The sequence below is a fragment of the Trematomus bernacchii genome, unplaced genomic scaffold (genome assembly GCF_902827165.1).
Source record: "Trematomus bernacchii unplaced genomic scaffold, fTreBer1.1, whole genome shotgun sequence".
Lineage (NCBI taxonomy): Eukaryota > Metazoa > Chordata > Actinopteri > Perciformes > Nototheniidae > Trematomus > Trematomus bernacchii.
Genome location: NW_022987550.1, coordinates 1,187,755 through 1,213,169, shown reverse-complemented (window position 1 = coordinate 1,213,169; position 25,415 = coordinate 1,187,755). Strand labels below are relative to the sequence as shown.

General features: G+C 39.2%; 1 protein-coding gene across 3 annotated transcripts; it reads left to right on the top strand.

Moving 5' to 3' along the window:
• The first annotated feature begins 623 nt into the window (after nt 1-623).
• LOC117477019 (probable E3 ubiquitin-protein ligase TRIML1) lies at nt 624-23,220 on the top strand. Of its 3 annotated transcripts, none has more exons than XM_034123720.1 (3): nt 624-727; nt 10,683-10,925; nt 21,050-23,220. In XM_034123720.1, the coding sequence occupies exons 2-3, from the start codon at nt 10,685-10,687 to the stop codon at nt 22,498-22,500; spliced, it is 1,692 nt and encodes a 563-aa protein (XP_033979611.1). In that variant the 5' UTR covers nt 624-727; nt 10,683-10,684; the 3' UTR covers nt 22,501-23,220. The 3 variants fall into 3 exon arrangements, with proteins under 3 accessions (XP_033979611.1, XP_033979613.1, XP_033979612.1); XM_034123722.1 differs by having other exon boundaries at nt 625-727; nt 21,053-23,220; XM_034123721.1 differs by lacking the exon at nt 624-727 and adding an exon at nt 4,231-4,266.
• Nucleotides 23,221-25,415: the final 2,195 nt, after the last annotated feature.

Genomic DNA, 25,415 nt, shown 5'->3' with positions numbered 1-25,415 from the left:
AAGTACAAATTCTAAATGTATTGTCGTGAGTGTAAAACACGTCCTCCGGGTAAAAATATGACGTTTTTAATGAAATATATTTATATACATATATATTTAATTTAATACAATTAAAAAATAATATTATTTAATAATTTGATTTATTCATAATAAATATTCAATTTTGATGTAAATATTTGTTCTTGGATTCAACTGTAATGACTGTATTTAAAAAGTAGTGAATTAAAAATAATAAGATTAATGCAAAAATGAAATACATTCCTAAAAATGTGAAATTCGTTTTCAAAAATATTAGTTTTAAGTGTTATAACTTTTTTAATTTATTGTCTTGAATATAAATAATTGTATTTTTTTTTGTATTCAGGGCATTTGGATTTTACATTTTGTTTTCATTACAAAATATATTTTAAATGAATTTAAATATAATGACGTTTTTTTTTATTGAAAGTCCTAACAAGACCTGAAGCGGAGGTTGGTCCTCACAAAGGAGGAAGTACATGAATAGACACACACATTACATTACATTACATGTTTCTTGTTAGACGCTTTTATCCAAAGCGACTTACACGCAACGACATGCTGACTGCAGTGGGGTTTGAACACCTACGGACAACCCACTACGCCACACACCTCTTCACACAGGTAGAACAGGTGTGTCCTGCATTCACAAGATCTGCACTCAGATAGTTCAGTTGTGTTTCTAGCTTGCACTGCACACAAAAAACAGGTAAGCTTTGATTTCTTTACTTCCTCTAACGCTTTATGTAACTTTTATTGGATTTTAACTGTTAGGTTTCAGCTGTTATGTAGACACTACATACTGATATACACCTGAACGTCAGCAGGAGAGGACTCTTTAAAGTAGAGACACTACATACTGATATACACCTGAACGTCAGCAGGAGAGGACTCTTTAAAGTAGAGACACTACATACTGATATACACCTGAACATCAGCAGGAGAGGACTCTTTAAAGTAGAGACACTACATACTGATATACACCTGAACATCAGCAGGAGAGGACTCTTTAAAGTAGAGACACTACATACTGATATACACCTGAACATCAGCAGGAGAGGACTCTTTAAAGTAGAGACACTACATACTGATATACACCTGAACATCAGCAGGAGAGGACTCTTTAAAGTAGATAGGCTACATACAGGATTTTAACTGTTAGGTTTCAGCTGTTATGTAGCCAAGAAGTAGATGAGATAGCAAAAAAACGAGGTAAATTAGTGGGCTACTGATACAAGAGTACATATAACCCCAAAGTATCGTGACACAGGCAGTATGTTCTCAAATATTTATACTACAATAATATATATAGTCAGGTGTGCACATAACTTTTTGAGTGAGTTACTCAGATGAGTACCAGGAGACAGCGTTTGGTACTCACCCCACATGAAGCGTGGTGTTAATAAGTGCAGTCTTCCTCACTGTCCTCCTCAGTGTCTCCTTCACTGTCCTCTATTTACACTTCTTGCATGCTAGATGATGAAGATGATGAAGATGCACCTCCCTGTCTCTTTGTAAGCCTCCGATTTGCTTTCTCCAAAACTTGTTGCCAAAACTGTGAAGTCCTTGCATTTCCTGAGGCCAAGTTGAAGGATCAAATACTAAGAAATTATCACATGACTTGAAGTCATATCTGATTTCAGAGGTGGGAAGTAACAAAGTACACTTATTCAAGTACTGTACTTAGGTACAATTTAAGATACTTGTAGTTTACTTGAGTATTTCTATTTTATGCTACTTTGTACTTCTACTCCACTACAGTTCAGAGGTAAATCATGTACTTTTCTTCCACTACATTTATTTAATACCTTTAGTTACTTTACAGATGTGGATGAATGATGTGAAAATATAATCAAGTGTTAAATCAGACTTTAGTTCCACCTGGAGTAAATCCACAAGCTACCCTGCAGTATACAAAGTCATTCAAACTAATTTTTAAACACTTTAATGATCAATAATTATAAAACATATCATATACATTATTATGAAATGGACCAATCTGCAAAATGACTACTTTTACTGTCGCTACTTTAACTAGATTTTGATGATAATACTTTTCTAATTTTACTTGAGTAACACTTCTTCCACCTCTGTCTGATTTCAAACTCTTCCATTAACAGCCTGAGTAAGTTTGCAGCTGTGTGTTTTACTCCACTTTGTTGTAAATAAAACTGCAGCAGCTTGACCACAGAGCGTGAACGTTGTGATCAGCTGATTTTGCGCAGTTCTCCAGTGTGTGCGCGGGGCACAGAATGTGCACAGGGGAGTCTCCCACCGCAGCCAGTTGACGTAGTTTTGGTACAATTCTGTTGTACACACCGACGTTAACAGCAGCTCCGTCTGTGCACACGGCGACCAACTCTGTCGTCCAGTGATCTAAGCCTCTGCCTCCTGTGAAGCTTCACAGGTCCGTCGGTTATGTCCTGCGCGGCACGGCCAGCACCCAGTTCAATCAGTCATAGGTTGCGTTCGAATACTCCAAAAAAACAGCTCCTAAGTTCTAACCCTATCGTCTATTCCTTGACCTCGGAGTGAAACGTCATGGGGTTAAGGGATAGTGGATAGGAGAATTCAAAAGGATTTAGGAGAAGAGACTGCGGCACTTTAGAGAATCCGACTGCACTTTCACTATCCGACGTGTTTATGATGCGCCAGCAGAGGTCATAAATGTGCGCCTGCTGCTGTGGGGAAACTATGGAAACTACAGTTTTCTATACAGCGGACTACAACATGGATGTTTAATAAGAACGAGGGACTACTGTAAACTCATCTAGAGACTCTGCACCGTGCTCTGGTGCTGTTGTTTTATGCTTTATGAACGGGGACAACAGAGAAACATATTCTTCATGACCAAAGTTGGAATTGAAATAAAAAAGGAAAGTGAAACTTATGCTCGTCACCCTCTCCCTCCGGTCCACATTAATACAAATGATCCCAATACATATGATTGTATGAAAAGATCTTAAAATCAATACAAATGTATTTATTATAAACGTTAGTCCTTAACATCTATCACTGTGTATATCACCATTCAAACATCTTTTAAAAGTTGAACAAACCCCACACAGCTCAGTAAAGACTGAAATGTTGACTTTATTTGATCATTTCAGTAAAAACTAACGTTCATATTTCTCTTTTTGATTATAATACGGATGAACGTTCAAAACAAAGCACTTTGGCAACTTACCACATACGTCTTAAAATGCTTAATAAGCACCGTAACTTTCATGATATCATTTCTCGTTCATAATCGGTTGTTTCCGTGAACGGCCGACTGTTGTGTGACGGCAAATGCTGCGGCCGCAAGGCATTGTGGGGCAGCATTTTCTCCTCTCCTTTCGGTTAGGGAGGTCCAGTGGTTCCTAGGCTAAAGGAGGTTATAAAGGAAGTTTGAAACCTCCTTTCCTTTTAATTTAGAGAATTCGAACGGCACTTATCATGGCTGCCACTGAGGGACTTCCGGGTCATTTCACTCCGTTAGGAAGGTTCCTAAGCTAAATGGACTATTCGAATGCAACCATAGAAAGTCTGAAGATTTTAGCAGGGAGCGAAACGGCAAAGTGGCTGCTTAATGTCTTTGTTTTTTTTGGACATGTCTAATAATTTACTCCACTGAGTATTGACAAGAAACATGTGTAGGCGAAATATGTGTTTTGTTTTGATGACCTATCAGGTACGCAAAGGCGCGTTGTGACACAAGTGACGTTACGCATTTCAGATTGTTGCCGCGCATGCGTACCTGCGTACCAGTTATGTGCACCCCTGTATATAGTCATATTTTGAAATGGGGCGTAATGCAATACTTTTACTTGTAACAGAGTACTCCTACACCTAGGTGTTTTTACTTACACTTTTGTAAAAAAAAATAAACATGATTTATTATTATGTATTTTCATGTTCTTCTTATTATTATGATATTAAAATGATTATAATTATTTTAGTTCACTTTACACACATTTCATTTAAATTATTGAATGCTTAGGATTGGATGTATTCAAAAAAGCAATTACTCTCTAGGATTTCTTTCGTGTTTTTAGAAAATGAATTGTCTTGATTTTAACCATTTCTTTCTGAATATATAAAATAAATATTAATAAAATAATACATAGCTCCGTTCGCCGTTTTGCACCGTAACTTTACAATCATCCACTGTATTATTCATCTGAATTTGCCGATGTTCTTAAAGCTAAGACATTTTTTTTTTTTAGATCAGACGTAACCCCCAACCTTGGACCCCGCCTTGTTATGGTCAGCCAATAATACACAATCAATACATTTCTGTATATGTTTTACTTTGTACTAATGTGGAATGCAGCGAGGTAGATCTATGTGTGTCAGCATGTGACCGGTGTAACTGGTTAAACTTCTTCTCATGAATGTCTTTCATTGTTCAGCATTTATGAAACAATTCAGTCCACTCCTTTCACAAGTATGACTTTACCGAACCGACTATAGCAGGGGTTTCAAACTCAAGGCCCGGGGGCCAAATCCGGCCCGCTACTTCATTTTCTGTGGCCCCGCAAGAGCTTGCAAAGAATATAATATGTTTATTATAGGGTTACATGCCGATTTACAGAAGCACGTTGCCCATAAACTACATGTCCCACAATGCATCTCAAATATGCCTTTTTTTCTTAGAATTTGCCTTTTTTTTCAAAATGTTACTTTTTTTCAAAATGTCACTTCTTTTTTTGATTGATTGATTGATTGAAAAGTTTATTAACAGCTTGTATATTGGGTACAGTACAGTACAGCTCAAAACATACAATTGTTAAGGGGATGCAGACCAGAGAAAGACTTTCGTCTTGTTTACATCAGGGTCCCCCATTTCCAATTCATCATATCATTTAAGACATATAAGACATATTTGACATACAGATGGCTTATTTACAATTTACATACAGGTGGTTTTTTACATACAGATGGCTTATTTACAATTTTCATTTTAGATTTCGTTCTAATACATCCTAACCGGACATTTAAGACATACCAAGTCTACAGATATACAGTTAGTAACAGAGTCTAAAATGCGAGTATATACATAGATCCTGATTGTGACTTTTTTTCCAGAATTTGGCTTTTCTTTTTAAATCATTTTGTGACATGCGCACTGAAGAGACTTGCAATTATTTACCCTAGACTTCTGCTTTCAGACGTAGTTAATTATGAAGTTATTACCCTATCCGAAAGCTGACCAGTCCCTGAAGACCTGAGAGTTCTGGATGGTTCATCTCCTGCTAAATAGCAGGAGATCAGAAATGTATTTTGGGCCTAAACCATTCAGTGCTTTATAAACCAGCATTACTATTTTGAAATCTATTCTTTGACAGACAGGAAGCCAGTGTAAAGACTTCAGAACAGGACTGATCCACTTTCTTAGTGTCAGTGAGGATTTGAGCAGCAGCGTTCTGAATCAGCTGCAGCTTTCTAATAGATTTTTTAGTGAGACCTTAAAGACAGGTTTTATATGTCGTGCACAGCAGTGTAGATATCTCAATACAAAACGTAGGTCCAGCTCCTCCAACAATGCAACATAAATATATAAGACATACAAAAACAATAAAAATAGTTCGAGAGAATGTTGCAAGACTTACGGAAGAGGATTAGGGCCACAAAAATGTTTGTTTTTTTGTTAAAAAAAAGAAGTCAGAATTGCTATTGCTCACCTATTATGCTATATTTGAACAATATATTATAGGGCCATATCAATACAAAACATGTCTCTGAAGTGTTTTGCTCAAAATACCAAACAGATCATTTTTCTCTCTCAGGTTTACCACAAGGTGAGTTCCTTTTTATTTCCTGCTTCTTTACACATACTCTCTCAGTACAGGTTAGCTCTGAGTGTTAGCGATGCTAATGTAAACAAAGACCATATTACTTCCAAACAACCTGAGGCCTGTACTACGAAGCCGGATTTTCGCTTAGCCGGCTGACTTCAGGGAAAACTCTGGCTTTCCGGTCCTACGACGCTGGTTCTCTTTTTAGCGGGCTAGATCTCCATGGTAACTTATGCTGAGCGGCTAGCCTGGTCCGGAGCAGGTTAGGTTGCAGGCTAAGAGATCAACTCAGTGAAAGCACCGCCTGCTGACCAATCAGAGCTCCGTGTGCGGAGTTTAAAGCTATCAAGTCATATTACAGGATAGAGGAAATACAGAAAAACTGCCGTTGCAGGAAAGACGGCCGGCAAAAATCAACTGACTGTGTGAACGTGAAAATTAATAGAATATCCCCTCCCATCTTCAGAGCAATCTGACTATTATAACATTAGCGTTAAGAAAGCTTACTTAAATATCTGCCACAACATAAGTAACCGGATCAGAGTAACATTAAGTACAGTCTGCGGCACTGTGAGTGCAGACGTCGATGTGTCCCATTATCATTCATATCATATCACATCATAATGTATCATATATTTCCTTATTTGAGTCAGCTTCTTGAGCCGTATCTGGCCGTACAACACTCACAGTGTCACATACTGTATGCAGAAGTATTATTTTAAGCAACACATTAAGTTGACGAAACACTCGAGTCAAATGTAATTAAAGTCAGATCCACTCGTGTCTTGGACGGGGCAGTGATTTCATAAACCTGTTAATGTACGCATTCAAACGCTTTTTCTTTTACCAGCTGTATTCACCTTGCAGGTGCAGCTATGTGGCTTTTATCCTGGGTAAAGTGTTTAAGTCATGGATGTTTAAAGTTTAACTTCTTCATATTTGACTAATATTAAAGTTCACTTTTCATTCAGGAAGTATGACGCTGCGCTGTCAGTACGCTTGTCCATGTTTGTGATTGGTCGAATGCTCCAAATACCACCCCTTCATGTGAACGCACACCTAACTAGATAGGACACGGCTGGCTTGAGCGATCCACTTGATAACCAGCGTCGTAGTACAGTTTAGCGAGAGCGCGTATGTTTTGGATTGGGCCAACCGGCTAACTCAAACATATCCAGGTTAGGAAAATCCGGCTTCGTAGTACAGGCCTCTGGTCTCACCAGAATGCGTGACTCCACCACGACTCCTTAACACCGCAGTGCGTGGTGGAGTCACGAACTTTGCTACATTTACGTGTCTGCACCACGCAAACAACCCCAATGTAAAGTGAATGAGGCTCCTTTGTCGTGGTGCACACACGCATTTCTACAACGTCCAGCAGTGAGCTTTTATTCTATAAAACGTTTTTAAAATCTACTTTATAGCTTGTTGTAACTCACGGGTGGCTTCTTTTATTTTATTTGTTATTAAATTAGTTAGTTTTTAAGGAAGGCCAGAGCTTCAGCTGTGTCAAATAGATTGTTCCCTTTAGTTAACGTTATTCAAAAGATAATTATATTCCTATTTGATCATGTCCCCTTTATTGTATTACGGACCCAAAGAGCAATGTGAGCGTCCATTCCCATTGGATAACGGAGGATTTTACACCCGGAAGTAAGTATTCTCCTTACTGTCGATTGATTTTACAGTGATATCTGCTCTACTCATCAACTCAAAAACACCAGATTATCCTTGTTAATTACACAACATTGATTGGTTTAAATTGTGTGCAATGCTTTTGTAATTTTCTCCTTCGATTCGGAGAAACAAATATTTGTTCAGAGTTTAGGATGGCCGAAGACACTACACTACCCAGAATCCTCAGCTATTGTTCCGCTTTGCCTCAAGCTCTGTGATTGGTTGACCTCCAACTGCATTCCATATGAAAAAAAAACGTTTCGTAAAAGATAAAATCATACTTTATTCAGCAGTGCTTGCTTTACTCTTTGAAAGTCATCACATGAATGCATTGTAATGAATGGTTTGGCTGCATTAAACATTACACATCTGTCGTAGTTCTTTATTTATCTACAGAGATCGGGCCTCAGAATAGACCGGAAACTATTCTTTTACCGTTCTGTTTTAATTTCACAATAAAGTTAGTAGTAATAATTTTTTTTGATATTATTGTTTTTTATTAACTACTAGACCGCTGGGTCATGTTAAGACCATCTTTTCTGTGTTGCTGTGGGTTTTTTACATCGCTTTTGTGTTACAAATATAAAAACAATAACAGAATATATCCGTCGTAAACTAAACCAGAAACAGCAGTATATTTTATTTTGTTAACACTGTAAACTTGACAGCTTTTTAACCCGCACCTCCTACTGGTTAAAGCACGTTATTACACGTTTAGAGTAATTGCAATGCAGGTAGATTGTGTTGCTTTTTAATGACTGTTTTAAAATGCCTTTTTCTTAATGTCTTTCATTTTTGTAAAGCACTTTTGAATGTGTTATATTTGATGAAAACATTTAAATATTAAGAGTACATACTCTTAATATAGTGGGAAAGTGGAAGGTCAATGATATAAATAATATAGAATAGAAAATATCAAGAAGATACTGTAAGTGATCTCTACAATAAAACAGTTTAGTGCCTGATAGGAGGATGTGCAAAACAGACAAACTAATAAGGCTTTATTTAAACATTAAAGAATACTTTAGGTTAAGGTCTTCTTTTAAATAAGAAAAAAGCTTTGGGGGTATCTACAGATATTAAGCCTGACAAAGTACTTAACGTCGAATATATTGCATGGTTTGTTTTGGAACTTGACAATCAACTTTCCTGCAATGTTAACTATGTTGAAGCACTTATTTTAACTGATATTATACATATTAATTATACTCTTATAAGATGTATGTAGATAGTATAAGAAATGTGCAGAATATGTTTAATGGTGGAGGTACACAGATATCGATAGATGTCTTGTAATGCACTGTTGATGAACCTGTGACCCAAGTTTTTCATTCATTGCATAACTACACCGTAGTTGTGTATATGATATGTCAATGAACCTTAGAAAATCTTGAAATCTTGAAAGGGATGTGCAAAATAGCCATTATATACAGTTTTTAATTAACTATTAGTAGAGAATAACGAGTAATGAATATGCTTTATAGGGATCTGCAGATAAATATTTAGTCTTCTCAAGCACCCACTACCAAATATCTCGCCTGATTGTTGGCACTTGACAATCACCTTCACTGAATTTTACTCAGGTGTAACTAAAGTCTGATTTAAGGGTTGTTTATATTTCACATCATTAATCCAAATCTGTAAAGTAACTAAAATAAATGTAGTGGAGTAAAAATACCAGGTTAACCTTAAAGAAAGCCTTCAGGATTATAAAAGTCCCCCATCACCCCAGCCACAAACTGTTCTGTCTGCTGCCGTCTGGCAGGCGGTACCGCAGCATCCGGACTAAAACCACCAGACTCAGGGACAGCTTCATCCCACAGGCCATAAGACTATTAAACACCTGAACTTAGAAACAACATCCATAACATTCATCTGGCTGCTACTTAGAAATTATTTATCTAATATATCATATTCCAATCACTTGTATATGGACTCTTATTGCACTATTTCACTTTTTACTATTTTACTATTTTACTTTTTGTATTTACTTGCACTACTTGCACTATTTGTTCTGTGTATCTGTTTTATTGTGTTGCACTGTTCCTAAGGGGGGGTAGGACACGTTCTAAGCACATGGTGTAGTCCCATAGCTGAGGATTCTGGGTAGTGTCGTGTCTTCTGCCATCCAAAAACTCAGAAAAAATATTTGTTTCTCCGAATCGAAAGGGGAAAATACAAAAGCATTGTACACAATTTAAACCAATCAATGTTGTGTAATTAACAAGGATAATCTGGTGTTTTTGAGTTGATGAGTAGTGCAGATATCACTGTAAAATCAATCGACAGTAAGGAGAATAGTTACTTCCGGGTGTAAAATCCTCCGTTATCCAATGTGAATGGACGCTCAGCTCTTTGGGTCCGTAATACAATAAAGGGGACATGATCAAATCGGAATATAATTATCTTTTAAATAACGTTAACTAAAGGGAACAATCTATTTGACACAGCTGAAGCTCTGGCCTTCCTTAAAAACGAACTAATTTAATAAAAATCACAGTTGTATTACACACAATGCATTGTTTTTTGAGAACAAACATTGGTGAATAATGCACCATAATACATTCTGACGAAAAAATAAAAATTATTATGAATACAAATAAAATAAAAGAAGCCTCTCGTGAGTTACTACAAGCTATAAAGTAGATTTTAAAAACGTTTTATAGAATAAAAGCTCACTGCGGGACGTTGTAGAAATGCGTGTGTGCACCACGACAAAGGAGCCTCATTCACTTTACATTGGGGTTGTTTGCGTGGTGCAGACACGTAAATGTAGCAAAGTTCGTGACTCCACCACGCAATGCAGTGTTAAGGAGTCGTGGTGGAGTCACGCATTCTGGTGAGATCAGGTTGCTTCCAAAACATGTCGCGCATTGATTCTGATAGCAACGTTTCTGATTGGCCCGTGGGCGTAAAGCCACATTTCCGATATTACGTCATATCGGACGCAAATCTGGATCAGCTCCGTTCTTCCCCCGTTTTTAGAGATGTGGGTACGGAGGAAAAGAGAGAGGGTTTTGTTTTCTGACACTTTGTGAGTCTCCTGACACACCGGGACACATATTTATGTATAAAAGACATCAAAAAGTGCATTTTGCATAATAGGTGACCTTTAATTAAAAAATGTCAAACGACGTTGCAGTGCGGTCATTGGAACGTTAGGAAGCACCTAACCAGAAAACCCTCTCCTCTGTCTTTCCCCTTCAGAAATGGCCTCTGCAAACATTTCAGAGGAGTTTCTGTGCTCCATCTGTTTGGATGTTTTCACGGAGCCTGTTACCACTCCCTGTGGACACAACTACTGCCGGGCCTGCATCAGCAGCTACTGGAGCTCCAGGGACATCATCCAGTGTCCGCTGTGCCAAGAAACCTTCTGGACAGCCCCCAAACTGAGAGTCAACACCGCGTTCAGAGACATGTTGGAGATTTTCAAGAAGACCAAACAAGCAGGTGACTCAAATTCCTAAAATGTTCTGAATTTGTATTTTATAAAGAAATTCATTTTGTTTTGGATTTTTTTTGTCTAGAATAAAAAACAAAATTAAATGTATTCATTGCCTTGGATTTAAAAATTATAGTATTTTGATGAACGTATGTTTTCCTGTTTTAAAATAATTTTATGTTTTCATACTGAACCTATTTTAAAGAAATGTTTTGGTAATGTAAGCAATATATATATATATATATATAATTTTATTTTTAAGAAAATGTAGTGATCATTATTGAAAAAGTAATGTTTTGGATCTGAATAATTTTACTTTATTTGGAAAACATGTCCAGTGTTTAAAGGACCGCAGTTAAAAAAACAAAAGTGAAAGAAATAATGAAAAAAGGTCTTCCAAAAAGGTCCTTGATATTCTTTTTAAAAACATCACATTCTGAAATGTCTTAATTTCCAGATTCAGCAGGCAGCAGGGGCGGATCTAGACAAATATTCATGGGGTAGCAAGAGGGTGGCAGGAGATTTTGAGGGGTGGCATCCCCTGGCACAAGTATATGCTGATTTAATCGCAGTCATATCAATCAATGTTAACTTGGAAAGCCACAATATTAATATTTTAATTCAATAACATTAGGTGACATTATTGTGGCAAATCAGTAAAGCCTTAAATAGAGATATATAAGGTGGCAGACATCATTTAATGAATTTTAACTGAACAATAACTGAATGAGTTTGTTTCACTCTTAGACCAGCAGGGGAACCAAATCTATGAAGACTGCTGCAATAAGTACATTAATTAACCGTCTCATCGATGTTTGTCTGAATGAATATGATACTATTAACAATCATATTATTCCTATCAGCTGTCAATCACTGTTATGATTCACATATTCATTTATTATTGAATTAACTATATTTTTTGGAGGAGTTAATGATGAATGTTCCTCAAGATGCTTGCTCACCCTCCTTCAAATTTGAAAGACAAGTAATTATATCATATATCAAAATTCAAAAGATTCAAAGGAACACTTCAGCGCCCCACGACTTTACTGCAAACAGTTACAACCTTGACTTTACATCAGAAAGAACAAACATTAAAGAAGTGACTAACTGCATCAGTTAGGGTTAAAAAACGTGTATTCAACTAAAACATATACATCGCTGCAGTTATTATCCAGTGGAAAGTCCTTACCTACGTACTGGCCTAGTTAAATCAAAGTGGTTACTTTTTTTTGGCTGGGCAGTGTAGTTTTACACACCGTCTTATTTGACTTTCTCAGAACTTAAAACAGTTTTTTGGGGGCAGACCCCCACAAAGAAAAAAAAGGTCATCATCTTAACAGTTTTTTATGCTCATCCGTGAGCAGAGCATCAAGTTGCCTATTACAGCTGAATGCGGCGATTACCATTTTGTTCAGCAAAACGCCTCACAAACTTATTAAGATTTAAAGCTATGGTGCGTTTTGATTCAATGCTCAGTACAGCCAAACTTGACAGTCTCTTCTCTGTCATTGTAGACCGCAAATACCTCATTCCTTCCGTATATAAATAATTCATTTCAACCAGCTATTGTGTACACCTTCAGACAGCCTCCCAGTGAAGCATACGTTGTTTACTCAGAGTTTGAACGCAGCATGGAGAAGTCTTCAGCTGTGGTGAACTGTGATCCTCTCAGGTAAACTGCGATCCGCCCAGGGAACTGGGACCCGCCCAGGTTAAACTGTGTTAACACTTCTGTGGCTATCTACCAGCGATCATGTTTAATATGAAAGACTACACACACATTTATCCCTTATAAAAACGGTATTCTGCAGCACTCATCCAGATAAGATGTGACTGTTAACTCGTTTTGCAAAGATAGCAGCATGTGCATGTGCAGGGATACTTAGACTTTAAAATGCTGATGAATTATTAATGTTGGTCTCGGCAAACAACATTAGGAATCCTCTATTCAAACATAATATTCAGTGTCCATCGACATGAAAATAACAAAAAAGTTCATGCTGGACTCAAACCCGAGTCCCAACAGCAAAGATCACTCGAGCCCTGCGCGTTATGAGTGCACCACGGATCAACACAACGTATTAGACCACCACACTTCTATTTGTTACATTAACCTTTTTAAAAAGTTCCAGAAAAATGCAACCTGACCATCATTTATAATGTGAGCGAATGTATGTACACAAACTGTTGCATCCTAACTAAAATCCCATCTGGACTGCAATAACCTTCATGAACCTTTTCAATCTGGTTTCCGTACTCGCCACAGCACAGAATCTGCCCTACTCAAGGTGACCAACGACATTCTCCTCTCTGCTGACTCTGGTTCCCTCTCAATTCTCATTCTCCTTGACCTAACAGCCGCATTTGACACAATCAGTCTTCCATTGGCATAACCGGTACTGCAATCTCCTGGTTTAAATCCTATCTCTCTGACAGACATCAATTAATCTCCATTAACAACTGAAAATCCCCCACAGCCCCCGTCAATCATGGCGTCCCTCAGGGTTCTGTACTTGGTCCCCTTCTGTTCATCATCTACATCCTCCCAATTGGACAAATCCTCCGTCAACACCAACTCCAGTTCCACTGTTATGCTGATGACACACAGCTCTACCTCTCAACAAAATCAATTTCTCCAACCACACACTCCCAGCTCAGCACCTGCCTCACTGACATAAAAATTTGGATGCAAAACAATTTTCTAAAACTTAACTGTGACAAATCGGAACTTATAATCATTGGCCCAAACTCACTTACCCGCTCAACCCAAGATTTTTCTCTTACCATCGATGGCTCCATTGTCAACCCCTCCACTCACATCCGTAACCTTGGCATCATCCTCGACCCCACCCTCACGTCAACCAGGTCACAAAAAACGCTTTCTTCCATTTAAAGAACATCGCCCGCATCAGACCCTCCCTCTCATTGACCGCTGCTGAAACTCTGATCCATGCCTTTATAACATCCCGACTGGATTACTGCAACAGCATACTTTTTGGATCACCTGCATTTATACTAAAAATACTTCAATATGTCCAAAACTCAGCTGCCCGCTTGCTCACCTCCACCCGACGCTCCGACCACATCACCCCTATCCTCCATGACCTCCACTGGCTCCCCATCAAACACCGCATTGACTTTAAAATATTACTTTTCACTTTCAAAGCCCTCAACAACCTTGCCCCCCCCTACCTCTGTGACCTCATCCAACGACACATCCCCACCCGTCGCCTCAGGTCTGCTGAAGCTAACCTACTACAGCCTATCAGGACAAAGCTCCGGACCTGGGGTGACAGGGCCTTCGCTGCAGCCCCCCCCCACTCTGGAACCCCCTCCCCAGCCACGTCAGATCCGCCAACACTTTCACATCATTCAAACAATCCCTCAAAACTCACCTTTTCACTCTTGCCTTCAACTCCTAATCAACTAACCCCTTGCCCTTATTCCACCTAGCTTAGCACTTTCTACTTTTGTTGTTATTTTGTTTTACTTGCTTGTAAGCGCTTTGAGCACCAGGAAAAGCGCTTTATAAATGTAATGTTGTAGTGACCACTATTTAACTAGGGTCCATAATTCACGCATGGAACTACAGGTTGGGGGTATTGTTTCCGCACGGACACATGTGTTGACGGTACCTGCTGTGTACCTACTGTGTGTTCCCCCTTTCACTTTCTCTTCTCTTCTGCGGCTTCGACCCGACAGCATGTCAGTTTCTGCTCCCCAATAAAGAGAGATTTGCACCTCCGATGCACCGCCTCCGTCTCCCTTCTCTCGGCACTACAATGTATTATTATTATTATTATTATACTTATAATATATAATATACATATTATAGTAGGCATTTGCTTAGAAATAGTATACTGACTGAGGTCTGTATCAAGCCTCATTTGCCACCGAGATCAGATATCCTAGTTTATCAGCCTGCGAGCCCACATTATGTTGTGATAAGTGTTAATTTTACATATAAATGTGTTCTAGTGCACACATAAAGTTCCAATATGCAAATCAGGCCATGTGTTTCGTTACATTTGCCATGCAACATTATGCTATACAATATAATATTTAGCCTCACAATATAGACATTTTTAAACGCTAACTTTCTAAATAGGCCCCCCATTTCCTGTTGCTATGTCTGCTGATAGGATGTAAACCTGGACCAAAGCTGTTGTGCTAGAAACAGAATGCAATTAAAAAAAGGTTTATATTCTAGCAATACTGGCTGTCTTTTCTGTCTTGTGACAGACTCACCAAAATAAAATAGTTAACAGCATAGGCATCACGTCCCCTATGGTGTGCTAAGGGACAATTTTACATATTGCAACAATAATAACAATGGCCAAATTCATGTTCTAATATGCAATGCAAGCTTTGCTTCTGTATAGTAGATAGACTTACTCATTAGTGTGACAGAAGGAAAGACAACAACAATGATAGTAATGATTCAGTATCAGCTTTATTTGGCAAGTATGTATACACATAAAAGGAATATAGCCTTTTTCTGTCCTGTTGGGATCCAAACCACACAGTGATGGATGTACAGAGAACAGACTGGATTATTGCAGAGTAATAATAATAATAATAATACATTATATTTATGGGTAGACAGAGTTGAAAGTAGAAAGAGTAGAACTGGATCAGCAGCTCCTGAGGCAGGTTGTACTCCGAGCTGGCGCAGGAAGTGTTGTGGCATCACGACTTGCATGCAGGGCAAAAATACTCGTCCTCTGTGGAGGGCAGTCCCATGCATCCAACGTGATACCATATTTTACAGGTGGTGCACTCAATCTGACAGGGAAAAAGATAAATACCTTCGAATACTGTCAAACATTTTGTCAGGTTCACATCAATCATCCTGATTAGGATGTAAAATTAAGCCGTTTTAACTTCCTTAGACATAATTTCTTTACAGTATGGCAATGGGTGTCAGATATAGGGTTAACATCTTAGCTGTGGTCCTTTCTGTTTGGAGTCTGTGTTGGTATGTTCCTTCAGCTGCTCCAGTGCCCACCGAAAGTGCAAAGACATGCAAGTTAGGTGAATTAAAATATACATTTTCAATAGCTGTGTGATAGTGAGTGTCCCCCCGTTCAAATGAAATCGCCGCCAATCATATTTCCAAGCTCGCGCCAGGGCCGGGGGAGGGGTTACAAGACTCGCGTCTTGTGCTGCATTCACTTGCACTCGGACATTAGAGATTTTCTCTCATAAATGTCCGATGAGCCACAACTTTTCTTTCAAAACAAAGAAGCCAACTGGGGTGGCAGCTGGGGTGGCAAGGCTATTTTTTAGGGTGGCAGTTGCCACCCCATGCCACCCCGGTAGATCCGCCCCTGGCAGGCAGACAGGATGACTTATAATGACAATCATTTAATCAAGGAAGATACAGATGGAGCGTCTTATTTTGGACAGTTTGAAACGCGAGGGTCGTGATTGGTCCGTGATTGGTCCGTGATCGGCCCGTGATCGGCCCGTGATGAAGAGCCGGCCCCCGGTCTGACTTGATACCGCCCCCGTGATAAATAAATGTAATTATTGTGAAGCCAGCTGCAATGGATCATTGATCCACCAGGGGGTGCAGTGGGGTTCCACACTGGAGTCATGTGAAATCAACTTCGACACAGTAAGCTGGATGTACAGTATGTCTGGTACTAATGTATAGTGGATCTTTGTTAAGATCCATATGTCACGGATAGGATCATAGTCTGTGCTAAATAAGACATGTAATCATTTACAAAACATCACCATGTTGTTATTTAACAAAATAATGTTGTTTAGTCGAAAAAAATGAACGAGAGGAAATTCAGCCGGCTCTCGATTTTTAATCCTAATTTAATCATCATCTTCACCACGATCATTTATGTTTATGTTCGCCGAATTTACATGAAATCACTGACAAATATGAATATACTGTATTCAACTTCATTAAAATGTTATTAACGTGCCTAAACTCAGTAATTCACTAAAAATATTTATATTTTAATGGAGCCTTGTCAGGCATATCAAGACCCGCGTCGCGGAGGGATCTTGATCCCTGGGTGTTATTTTTCCCCATAATGACCAAGTCGCTGCAAATTATCCCGCTTATTACATGGCCACATTCTCAACAAAGTAACGACATAACTCCCAATATTAATTAAAATGCTTTTATGGATTTAGAAAATATTTTTATTGATTTAAAAAATAGTTGTATGTATTGATTTAAATTGACATGCATCCGCTAAGAAAAATAGTCCGTTGTTACCGTTTTTTAAACAGTCAGAATGAAACGGCAGCTCTCAGCTGTGTGTTTACACACCTAATGGCCCATCACCCACAGCTCTCTCCCCCCCCTGATCTTTCTTTTCCAACAGTTAAGTTAACTGTAGGTTACTCTGAGTGACAAGCTTACAGTTAGTGAAGTAACACTTTTTTTTTGTGAGTCACAACCTCGCTGTTTCATTCTAACATAACGCTCCAAATATGACTGTTTCCACTCGGACTTCAATACAGCAACACCATTGTTTGGTTTCCATGGTAGCGTGTCTCTTTAGTAGCGTGCACTCCTTTCCTGTAAATTACAGGTCCAGCCCAAGCCCCCAGGAAGTGCGCCGGACTCAGATGAAAATATTCGTGCTGGCCAAACGGCGGTACTACACTTCCTTTTGGTTGCCAGGCCCGGAAACACTTTTTCCCATTGACTTACATGGGGAAAGAGTGGTCTGTAAATCGTTGGATAATTTTTTTTAAACTAAATAAACTACCCAGTATGAACACTTGTATAGCCCTTATTAAAAACATTCGTTCCTCAAGTTGTAAAAATGTGCTAATAACGTTATTCTGTGAGTTATTTCCCTCTGCATTATGAACGCGCATCCAACCCACGGGACCGCGCCGCCCGGCACGTTCATGTTACGTGTTCAGCACTACATGCGTTTATCTTTACCCATGGATGCACAATAAGAACGGCCCCATATCGCCTTACTGCCAGCCCACGGAGCTGTAATAATGGATATATTGCACATGTTTGCTGTAATTCATCATTTGTAAAATATTATACTACATGGGCTGTATTATTAAATCTTGTACCGTAAATGTTGTATTAAATAAAGTTAATATTACCGACGTAGATTAACGTCCCTGTAGCTTCTTATTGCACTAAGAAGCTTATTGCACTGTATATATATATATATATATATATATATATATATATATATATACATATATATATATATACAGTGCAATAATTCTTTCATGCTAAATGAAGCTCTGTTGCTTGGATATCACTAGATCCTGTTACAGCGTAATATAAAAGTACATAACGATTGATGTGTAAATTAGCATAATTACTAGCTAACCGCTAGCTGCTAACTGCCGCCTCGTTAATATCAAATCTATCATAATAACAAACCATTACCATGCTGTCATGAACGTGCGGTGCTGTTACGTGTACGCAAATTGACGTGCTTGATGTGAACGAGCATTTTGGGGGGCATGGTTAAAGTTGCGCATGCGCTATGAGCGCACATACGGGTACTTCTCAGGCATGCCGGGTAATCTGTGACGTTTCGCTCTCTCAAAAGTTGGGCCATTTTATCATCATGCGCGAATGAGCAACTCTCATAGGAATGAATGAGGCCTCGCCTCCCACGCTGTATCCAGTTCTTATTATACATCCATGGTCCAGCCAGGCAAAACAGTAATATGAAATATGAACGTTAGTTTTTAACTGAAATGATCAAATAAAGTCAAAATGTCACAGTGTTTACAAACATTGACCATACCGTTCACCAGCCCCAACCCCACTATGTTGAGTATAGCCTACTCTTTGTTTAAAACTAATTGGCCATCGGAATGTGTGTGTCCCAACCCCCCCCTGTGATATCTCTTCTCCAGCAGTCTGTAGGTTTGTGTTCGCATATTTATGCTGTCGCAGTTCCTGTTCTTTCTATCGCGCATTGCCGGTATGAAAGGGTCTGTGCCGGAAATATCAAGATAACACGGCAGGGTCCGTTACAGTTTGTTTTCGTCTGATTTCAAATAAACAAAGTCTTGGCTTTCAGAATATTAAACTTGTTTCGGCAAATTTAGATGATAAATACAACTATGAAGCTTGTAACGGCATAATTACTTAAGCGGAGAACGGAGTAATTTAACGTTACAGCAGGCATAACAACAGCCGGTGTTTATTTTATTATTATATATAGTCGTTATTCATTTGTTTTAAAGCTCAATAAGGAAGATTTAAACTTTCACACACGTTGACCGGCGAAAAACTCGGCCCCCACCACGTTGAATGGGTGGCATTTAGTACCTACCTCCCTCTGAGTGAATACCTTCACATCTTGTCACAAACTTTTTGGAAGAAAAGACTGACCCAAGATATCTTGGTTTGATTTGGAGAAGGCTTTTAAAGCCTATTGTATACTAACTCTTCCCGTCAAGAATATGAATAGAACTTAGATAGATCACTTTACATTTCTGCGAATGAATAGCTAAAAATATGTATTTCTTAATAAACTAAATAGGCCACCATTGGTAGCAGTTCTCATTATATACTTCTCAGTAACTGCTCCCCTTAAATTAAATGTATTCTGTAGATTTTGGGGATTCATTAATGCATTTATTGCCATCACCATGCTTTTTCAAGACTCTTTTAAATTCTATCATTTTATAAGGACTTTTTAATGTTCGACATCGCGTGAAACAGAGAATTTCGACATTCTGTATTCCTTGCTTACTTCCTTAAACCTTTTCTCCTCCTTATCTCTTTCATGACTTTTATTTAATGCCGGTGTTTATTTTATTATTATATATAGTCGTTATTCATTTGTTTTAAAGCTCAATAAGGAAGATTTAAACTTTCACACACGTTGATCGGCGAAAAACTCTGCCCGGTACCTTCGGCCCCCACCACGTTGAATAAACAGAAGGCTGCTTTTGTGGAGGAAGTTACAGCGCTACATACGCACATTTAGCTTTCAGTGTTACTGACCTGAGATGTTTTTATTACATGAATTAATTACATTGACCATACCGTTCACCATCCCCCACCCACCTACTGCATGTTGATTTTTGACATGTAAATGGTTACCTACCCCCCTCTGAGTGAATACCTGTTGTACCTGTCAGGGGCTAAGCCCATAGGACGATGCTCTGATGTCATCACCCTCGCACATTTGTCATATGTTTACAAAAAACGATGTTAACACTTTCTCGTTCTTAATATATGCTATATTTAGGGTCGATATGTGTTGAATTTACTTTAAAATAGCAGATCACTGTGATTCGGCTTAGTGAACGTGTGTCTCTTCCTCCGCGGCTCCTCCGTGCAGAGAGGCCCCCCCCCCCGTTGACAATTCACGAGTGTCTAACTCTCTCCCCCCTCCCCCGTCGCACCTTCTAACAGAGCCCCCCCACATATAAAATCCCAATTTAACCCCTGGCCTCTGGAGCAGAAATGAAAGAGTTTTAAAAATGTTTACGTTTTGGTAAGTTTTTAGGGAAATGTTGTAATATTGCAACGTTGGCCTTAGGTGAGAGCAGAATTTCTGTATTTCTACTCACATTGTCTGAATAAATATATTGAACAACTAAGGGTTCATTTGCAGGATTGATTGCTTACTTAGCCCTATATCAGTATATAGCATGAATAATAATCACACATCACTCATATTTGTTATGAATAATCATTTATCATTCATTAAATAGTAAGTCGCTTTGGATAAAAGCATCAGCTAAATGCAATTTATGAAAGCCTCACTCAGGATTTTTTTAACAAGTGTTTTTATTGCTCTTGGGGCATTAAAAACAAGATTTGAACTTTAGTTTTTTATATAATATCTGCATTTTCTCTTGTGAAAAACTAAGTCTTAGTTTGGCCATAGTTATTTAATATATAGCGCCATCTCCTGGTTAAATCCTGAAATTGAAAATCTGGCAACGCCCTCTTGGAAAATAGTGGGAGGGCTTAACATTCCCAGATACTGGTCTTTGGCAGGTCTTAGGCAGGTAACTGGCTGGTAGTAGGCAGGAAGCTGTATGCTGGAGTCTGAAATAAGATGCTCCATCTGTATGCTGGCAGGTACAGACAGACAGAAAGTGCTAAATAAAAAATGTATGCGAAAAATAATAATTTTTAATTTTCCAAAAGCAGGTGAGGATGGAGGATCCCCGGCCGGGCCTGGAGACGTTCCCTGTGACCTCTGCGAGGGGAATAGGAAGCGTAAGGCTGTGAAATCCTGCCTGGTTTGTTCTGCCTCTTACTGCGACGCTCACCTGAAGCCCCATTGCACCGTGCAGAAGTTAAAGTGGCACCAGCTGATCAACCCCGTGGATTCCCTCGAGGAAAGGGTGTGCAGGAAACACAACAAAGTGATGGATTCTTTCTGTAAGAGAGACCAGTGCTGCGTTTGTTCCGTGTGCCTGAAGGAAGACCATGTGGGGCATGACGTTGTCTCTTTGGAGGAAGAGTTTAAGGCGAGGAAAACTTTTCTGCAGCGCGCAAAAACATCTATGGCCGATGCTATATCAGATAAATGCAACACGGTTATAAGGGTGGAAAACTTGATGACGCAAAGTAGGCAGAAGCTGGAGGAAACTAAGGTGGAAGCGAACCAGGCCTTCGATGGTTTGGTTGCCGCGATTCTCAGTAAAAAAAATAAGCTGATGGAGGATTTGGAGGAGAAGCAGGAAGCTGAAGAGCAAAAGGATAAAGCACTAAAGAGACAACTATGGCTGGAGATCGCAGAACTCCGTCAGACGAGTGTGAAGATGGAAGAGGTTTTAAAGACAGAGGACGAATTTCAACTCCTGCAGAACCTACCATCCATCCCCTCTGCAACAAACACAAGGCATTGCTTTACAGAACGCAAAAGTCTCCTGCAAGTAGAGAAAGTCTGGAGAGCGGTGGCTGAAATTGAGGAGATGCTCAACGAACACATGGACAAGATTAAGGAAGAGGAGGCCTTTGAAGAACAGCAAACAGGAACCCCGTTTGACGATGAACTTGATAAGATCCAGGAGCAACATGCAGTAAAAGTGACTTTGGATCCCATCACAGCTCACCCTTCCCTTATTGTCTCTGAGGACGCGACACAAGTTTGGGATGGAGTCTTCAAGAGGAACATCAGTGACAACCCTAAAAGGTTCGACTCGCTCCATTTCGTCCTTGGGAATGAGGGGTTTTCCTCCGGGAAAATCTACTACGAAGTATCCCTTGAAGGACTGACTGGATGGGAAGTGGGAGTGGTGAGAGAGTCCATCAACAGGAAAGGTGTCAACTTGTCGCTTACTCCAGAAAACGGATGCTGGACGTTGGGGTTGTATTGGGGACGATGCCAGGCTAACTCCAATCCTCCGGTCCACTTGCCTTCGATTGAAAAGCTCCAGAAGGTCGGGGTGTTTGTGGATTTTGAAGAACGGTTCGTCTCTTTCTACAACGTGGACACGAGGGCTCAGATCTACTCGTTTACAGGGTGCTTCTTTGTAAGTGCATCATTTCTGAAGAAAATACTAGTGTTTGGGGTGAGGCCCAAGATCTACCCTTTGTTCCGACCCAGCGCTGAGGAAGGGAGCGCTCCTTTATGGATCACTAATGCATAGGCGGATTTTGCAGGGGGGCAGGGGGGGCATTTCCCCCCCTAGTGGCTGAAATATGTTACAGCATTACTACGTCGAAAACTGTTCCAATACAAATATCTTCGTATATCAATAAAGGTAGGACACTCGTTAATAATATTGTAGCGTGTTCAAGTAACCAAGGAATATAGTAGTTATCAATTAAGTATAAGATGTGCACAGTTATGATACGTTTTACAGTTATGTAATGCACTGTTGTTGGGGGGAGAGACCGCCCCTTCCATATGAGTGTGTGTGTAGGACGGGCATGGAAAAGTCATACTCAGTGCGGTGAGCGCTGGCTTTATTGCTACTGTATCCGTAGCACCCCACGTAATAGTTGGGACTGTGTACTGACGTCAGTAAAAAAGGTTTGCCACCCCAAGCGCAAATGTCAAACTCCGCCTATGCACTGATGTCAGATACACAAAAAGAACGTAGAACGTCCTACTCGGACAAGATCCTTGGGTTTGTTATAATGGAGGAGGATTTTAGGATGAGATTAACCTTTTTTTTTTTACATTTGGACGTTGCAGCAACACAGGGAGAGCGGTAGTACAGAAGAATAAATACGCTTCTTTCTGTCCTTGGAAATAAGCGATGTTGCTCTAGTTAAATCAAATTTGAAGTATCCCTTAAAGGGGACCTATCATGCAAAATGCACTTTTGTACGTCTTTTACACATGAATATGTGTCCCCGGTGTTCCAGGCAACTCAACAAGTGTCAGAAAACACAACCCTCTCTATTTTCCTCCATTCCCAAATCTCTAAAAAAGGGGCTGCAACGGATCTGATAAAAACTGATCCAGATTTGAACACTGTCCTGATGTCAGGAAAGTGGCGCTACGGCTATTGGACCAACTCTCCACCTATCAGGGGAATGTGGGGTTGGGCCACGGCCGGCCATTGCCGCTCGAAAGCGCTGGAGACGCTGTAGTACATATGCCAGGCCTGTAAGTGGCGCTGTAGTCTGCCACAAAAGCAGTGAAGAAGACTTCCCGCGCATGGTTGCTATGGTTACCCTTCTGTTTATTCTCCGCTGTGGCTTTTTTTCCTCCCCCCCCGAGGCAAGCGTTTGCTCCTGCTGCTTTAATTCAATGCAATCCCTCCCCGTCGAGAGAAGCACTGTAATTCTCTCCGGTTAGTCCACCAGCAGATGACAAACACCCACCTCTCCGCCTCTTCCAAGGAACGAGGGGACCGTGCGGCAGAGTTTCAGTTAGGTTTTCTTTCGCCGGTCAAGATGTCCGTTAAAGTTGAAATCTTCCGGACAAAATTAGAAAAGTGCCGGTCAAAGGTCTTCTTTGTTATTTATTGAGCTTTAAAACAAATGAATAACGACTCTATAGGCCTATAATAATATAATAAAACACGGAGGACGCAGATCTATTTTTCTCCCCCTCTTCTGACTTGATCAGAGCACGGCTCCCCTCTCCTGCAGGGGGGCGTGGTCAGCTGCAGCTCACAGAATCAGCCCCCTGCAAAAACAGAGCTGGAGAACAGCAAATAGACCGAAATGAGGCATGGCTAAAATGCATGATCTGTTTGGTATTTTGAAAACAGAAACGCATAAATATACCTTATATAGGTATGGCCCTACAATATATCATTTAAATATAGCATGATAGGTGTCCTTTAAAGGACTGACAGGATGGGAAGTGGGAGTGGGGAGACAGTCCATTAACAGGAAAGGTGTCAACTTGTCTCTTACTCCTGAAAACAACAAGATAAAGCTTTTTCTTTAAAATGTGTGCGTTGCAGCAGCACCGGGAGAGCAATTGTAAAGTAGAATAAAGTACTGAATGGATATTTTTGTATTTCTAAACTTATTCATTTCATGGTTAAAACACATTTTAACACAAATGTGCTGTTTATTTGGGGATTTTATTAAGACTATTCAATGTTTAATGCCTAAACACACTGCTGCTCATGTACCACAGTATATAAGTCATTGTTCACTTTTGATTTACTCTATTGTCTTCCTTTCTGATGTTGTGTTGGTTATTTTTCGAGCAATCTCTCAAGGAATCATTTATTTTGGGGTTTATTAAGTTATATATTATCCTAAAGAATAATCAATAATATTATTCAGCTAACTTTTATTTGGCTTCTTTAGTCATACTCGTGTTTGGGTATCGTTTGCCATTTTCTTCGGCTGTTAAGATTCACTTTTAGTTGTTGTTATATCAAAATAAAATATAGTTGTAATGATATATTTGTTTTCTGAAATGGATGCAGTTTTTGCCTTTGGTCACTTGAGGGCAGTGCACACACAGTAATGGTATTCTGCTAAACTCCTAATAAACAAATACACAAGTTACTGTTCACAAAACAGGAGATACATATTATTATTCAAAAGACAGCCATTTTAATGTCTTCATACAAGTTGGGTTATATTAAGTGTCCACAAGAAAAACATAACATTACCAGAAAACATGTGTTCTTTTTTTTATTGGATTGCACTTTGTAAATGTGTTTTAAAGGTCTCATATGAATAAAGTTAATTAAAATATTAAAACATTGCTGAATTGCTTGGAGTTGACGATATCTAAGGTTTTTGAACATGTTTTGGAGTTACAGGTGATGAATTACATTAGTATGACATAAGGTAGCATAATTATTTACATACTTTACAGCAATATAACACAATAGAGTATAATTTAAATATTTTACTACATTCGAGTATAACATACAGTAATAGTATACAGTATATTGTAATATAGTTATAGTATAATATATATAAAGACTGTCAATAAACATGCTTTTTATGACTTCAATATTGGTATAAATATAAGTTTTGTTATTATATTCATGGCATTTCAAGTTGTATTGTTGGAGAGTGCTCTAACTTTAAAAATCAAATTGTTATAGGTGACATAACTGAGCAGACTTTGGGTCAT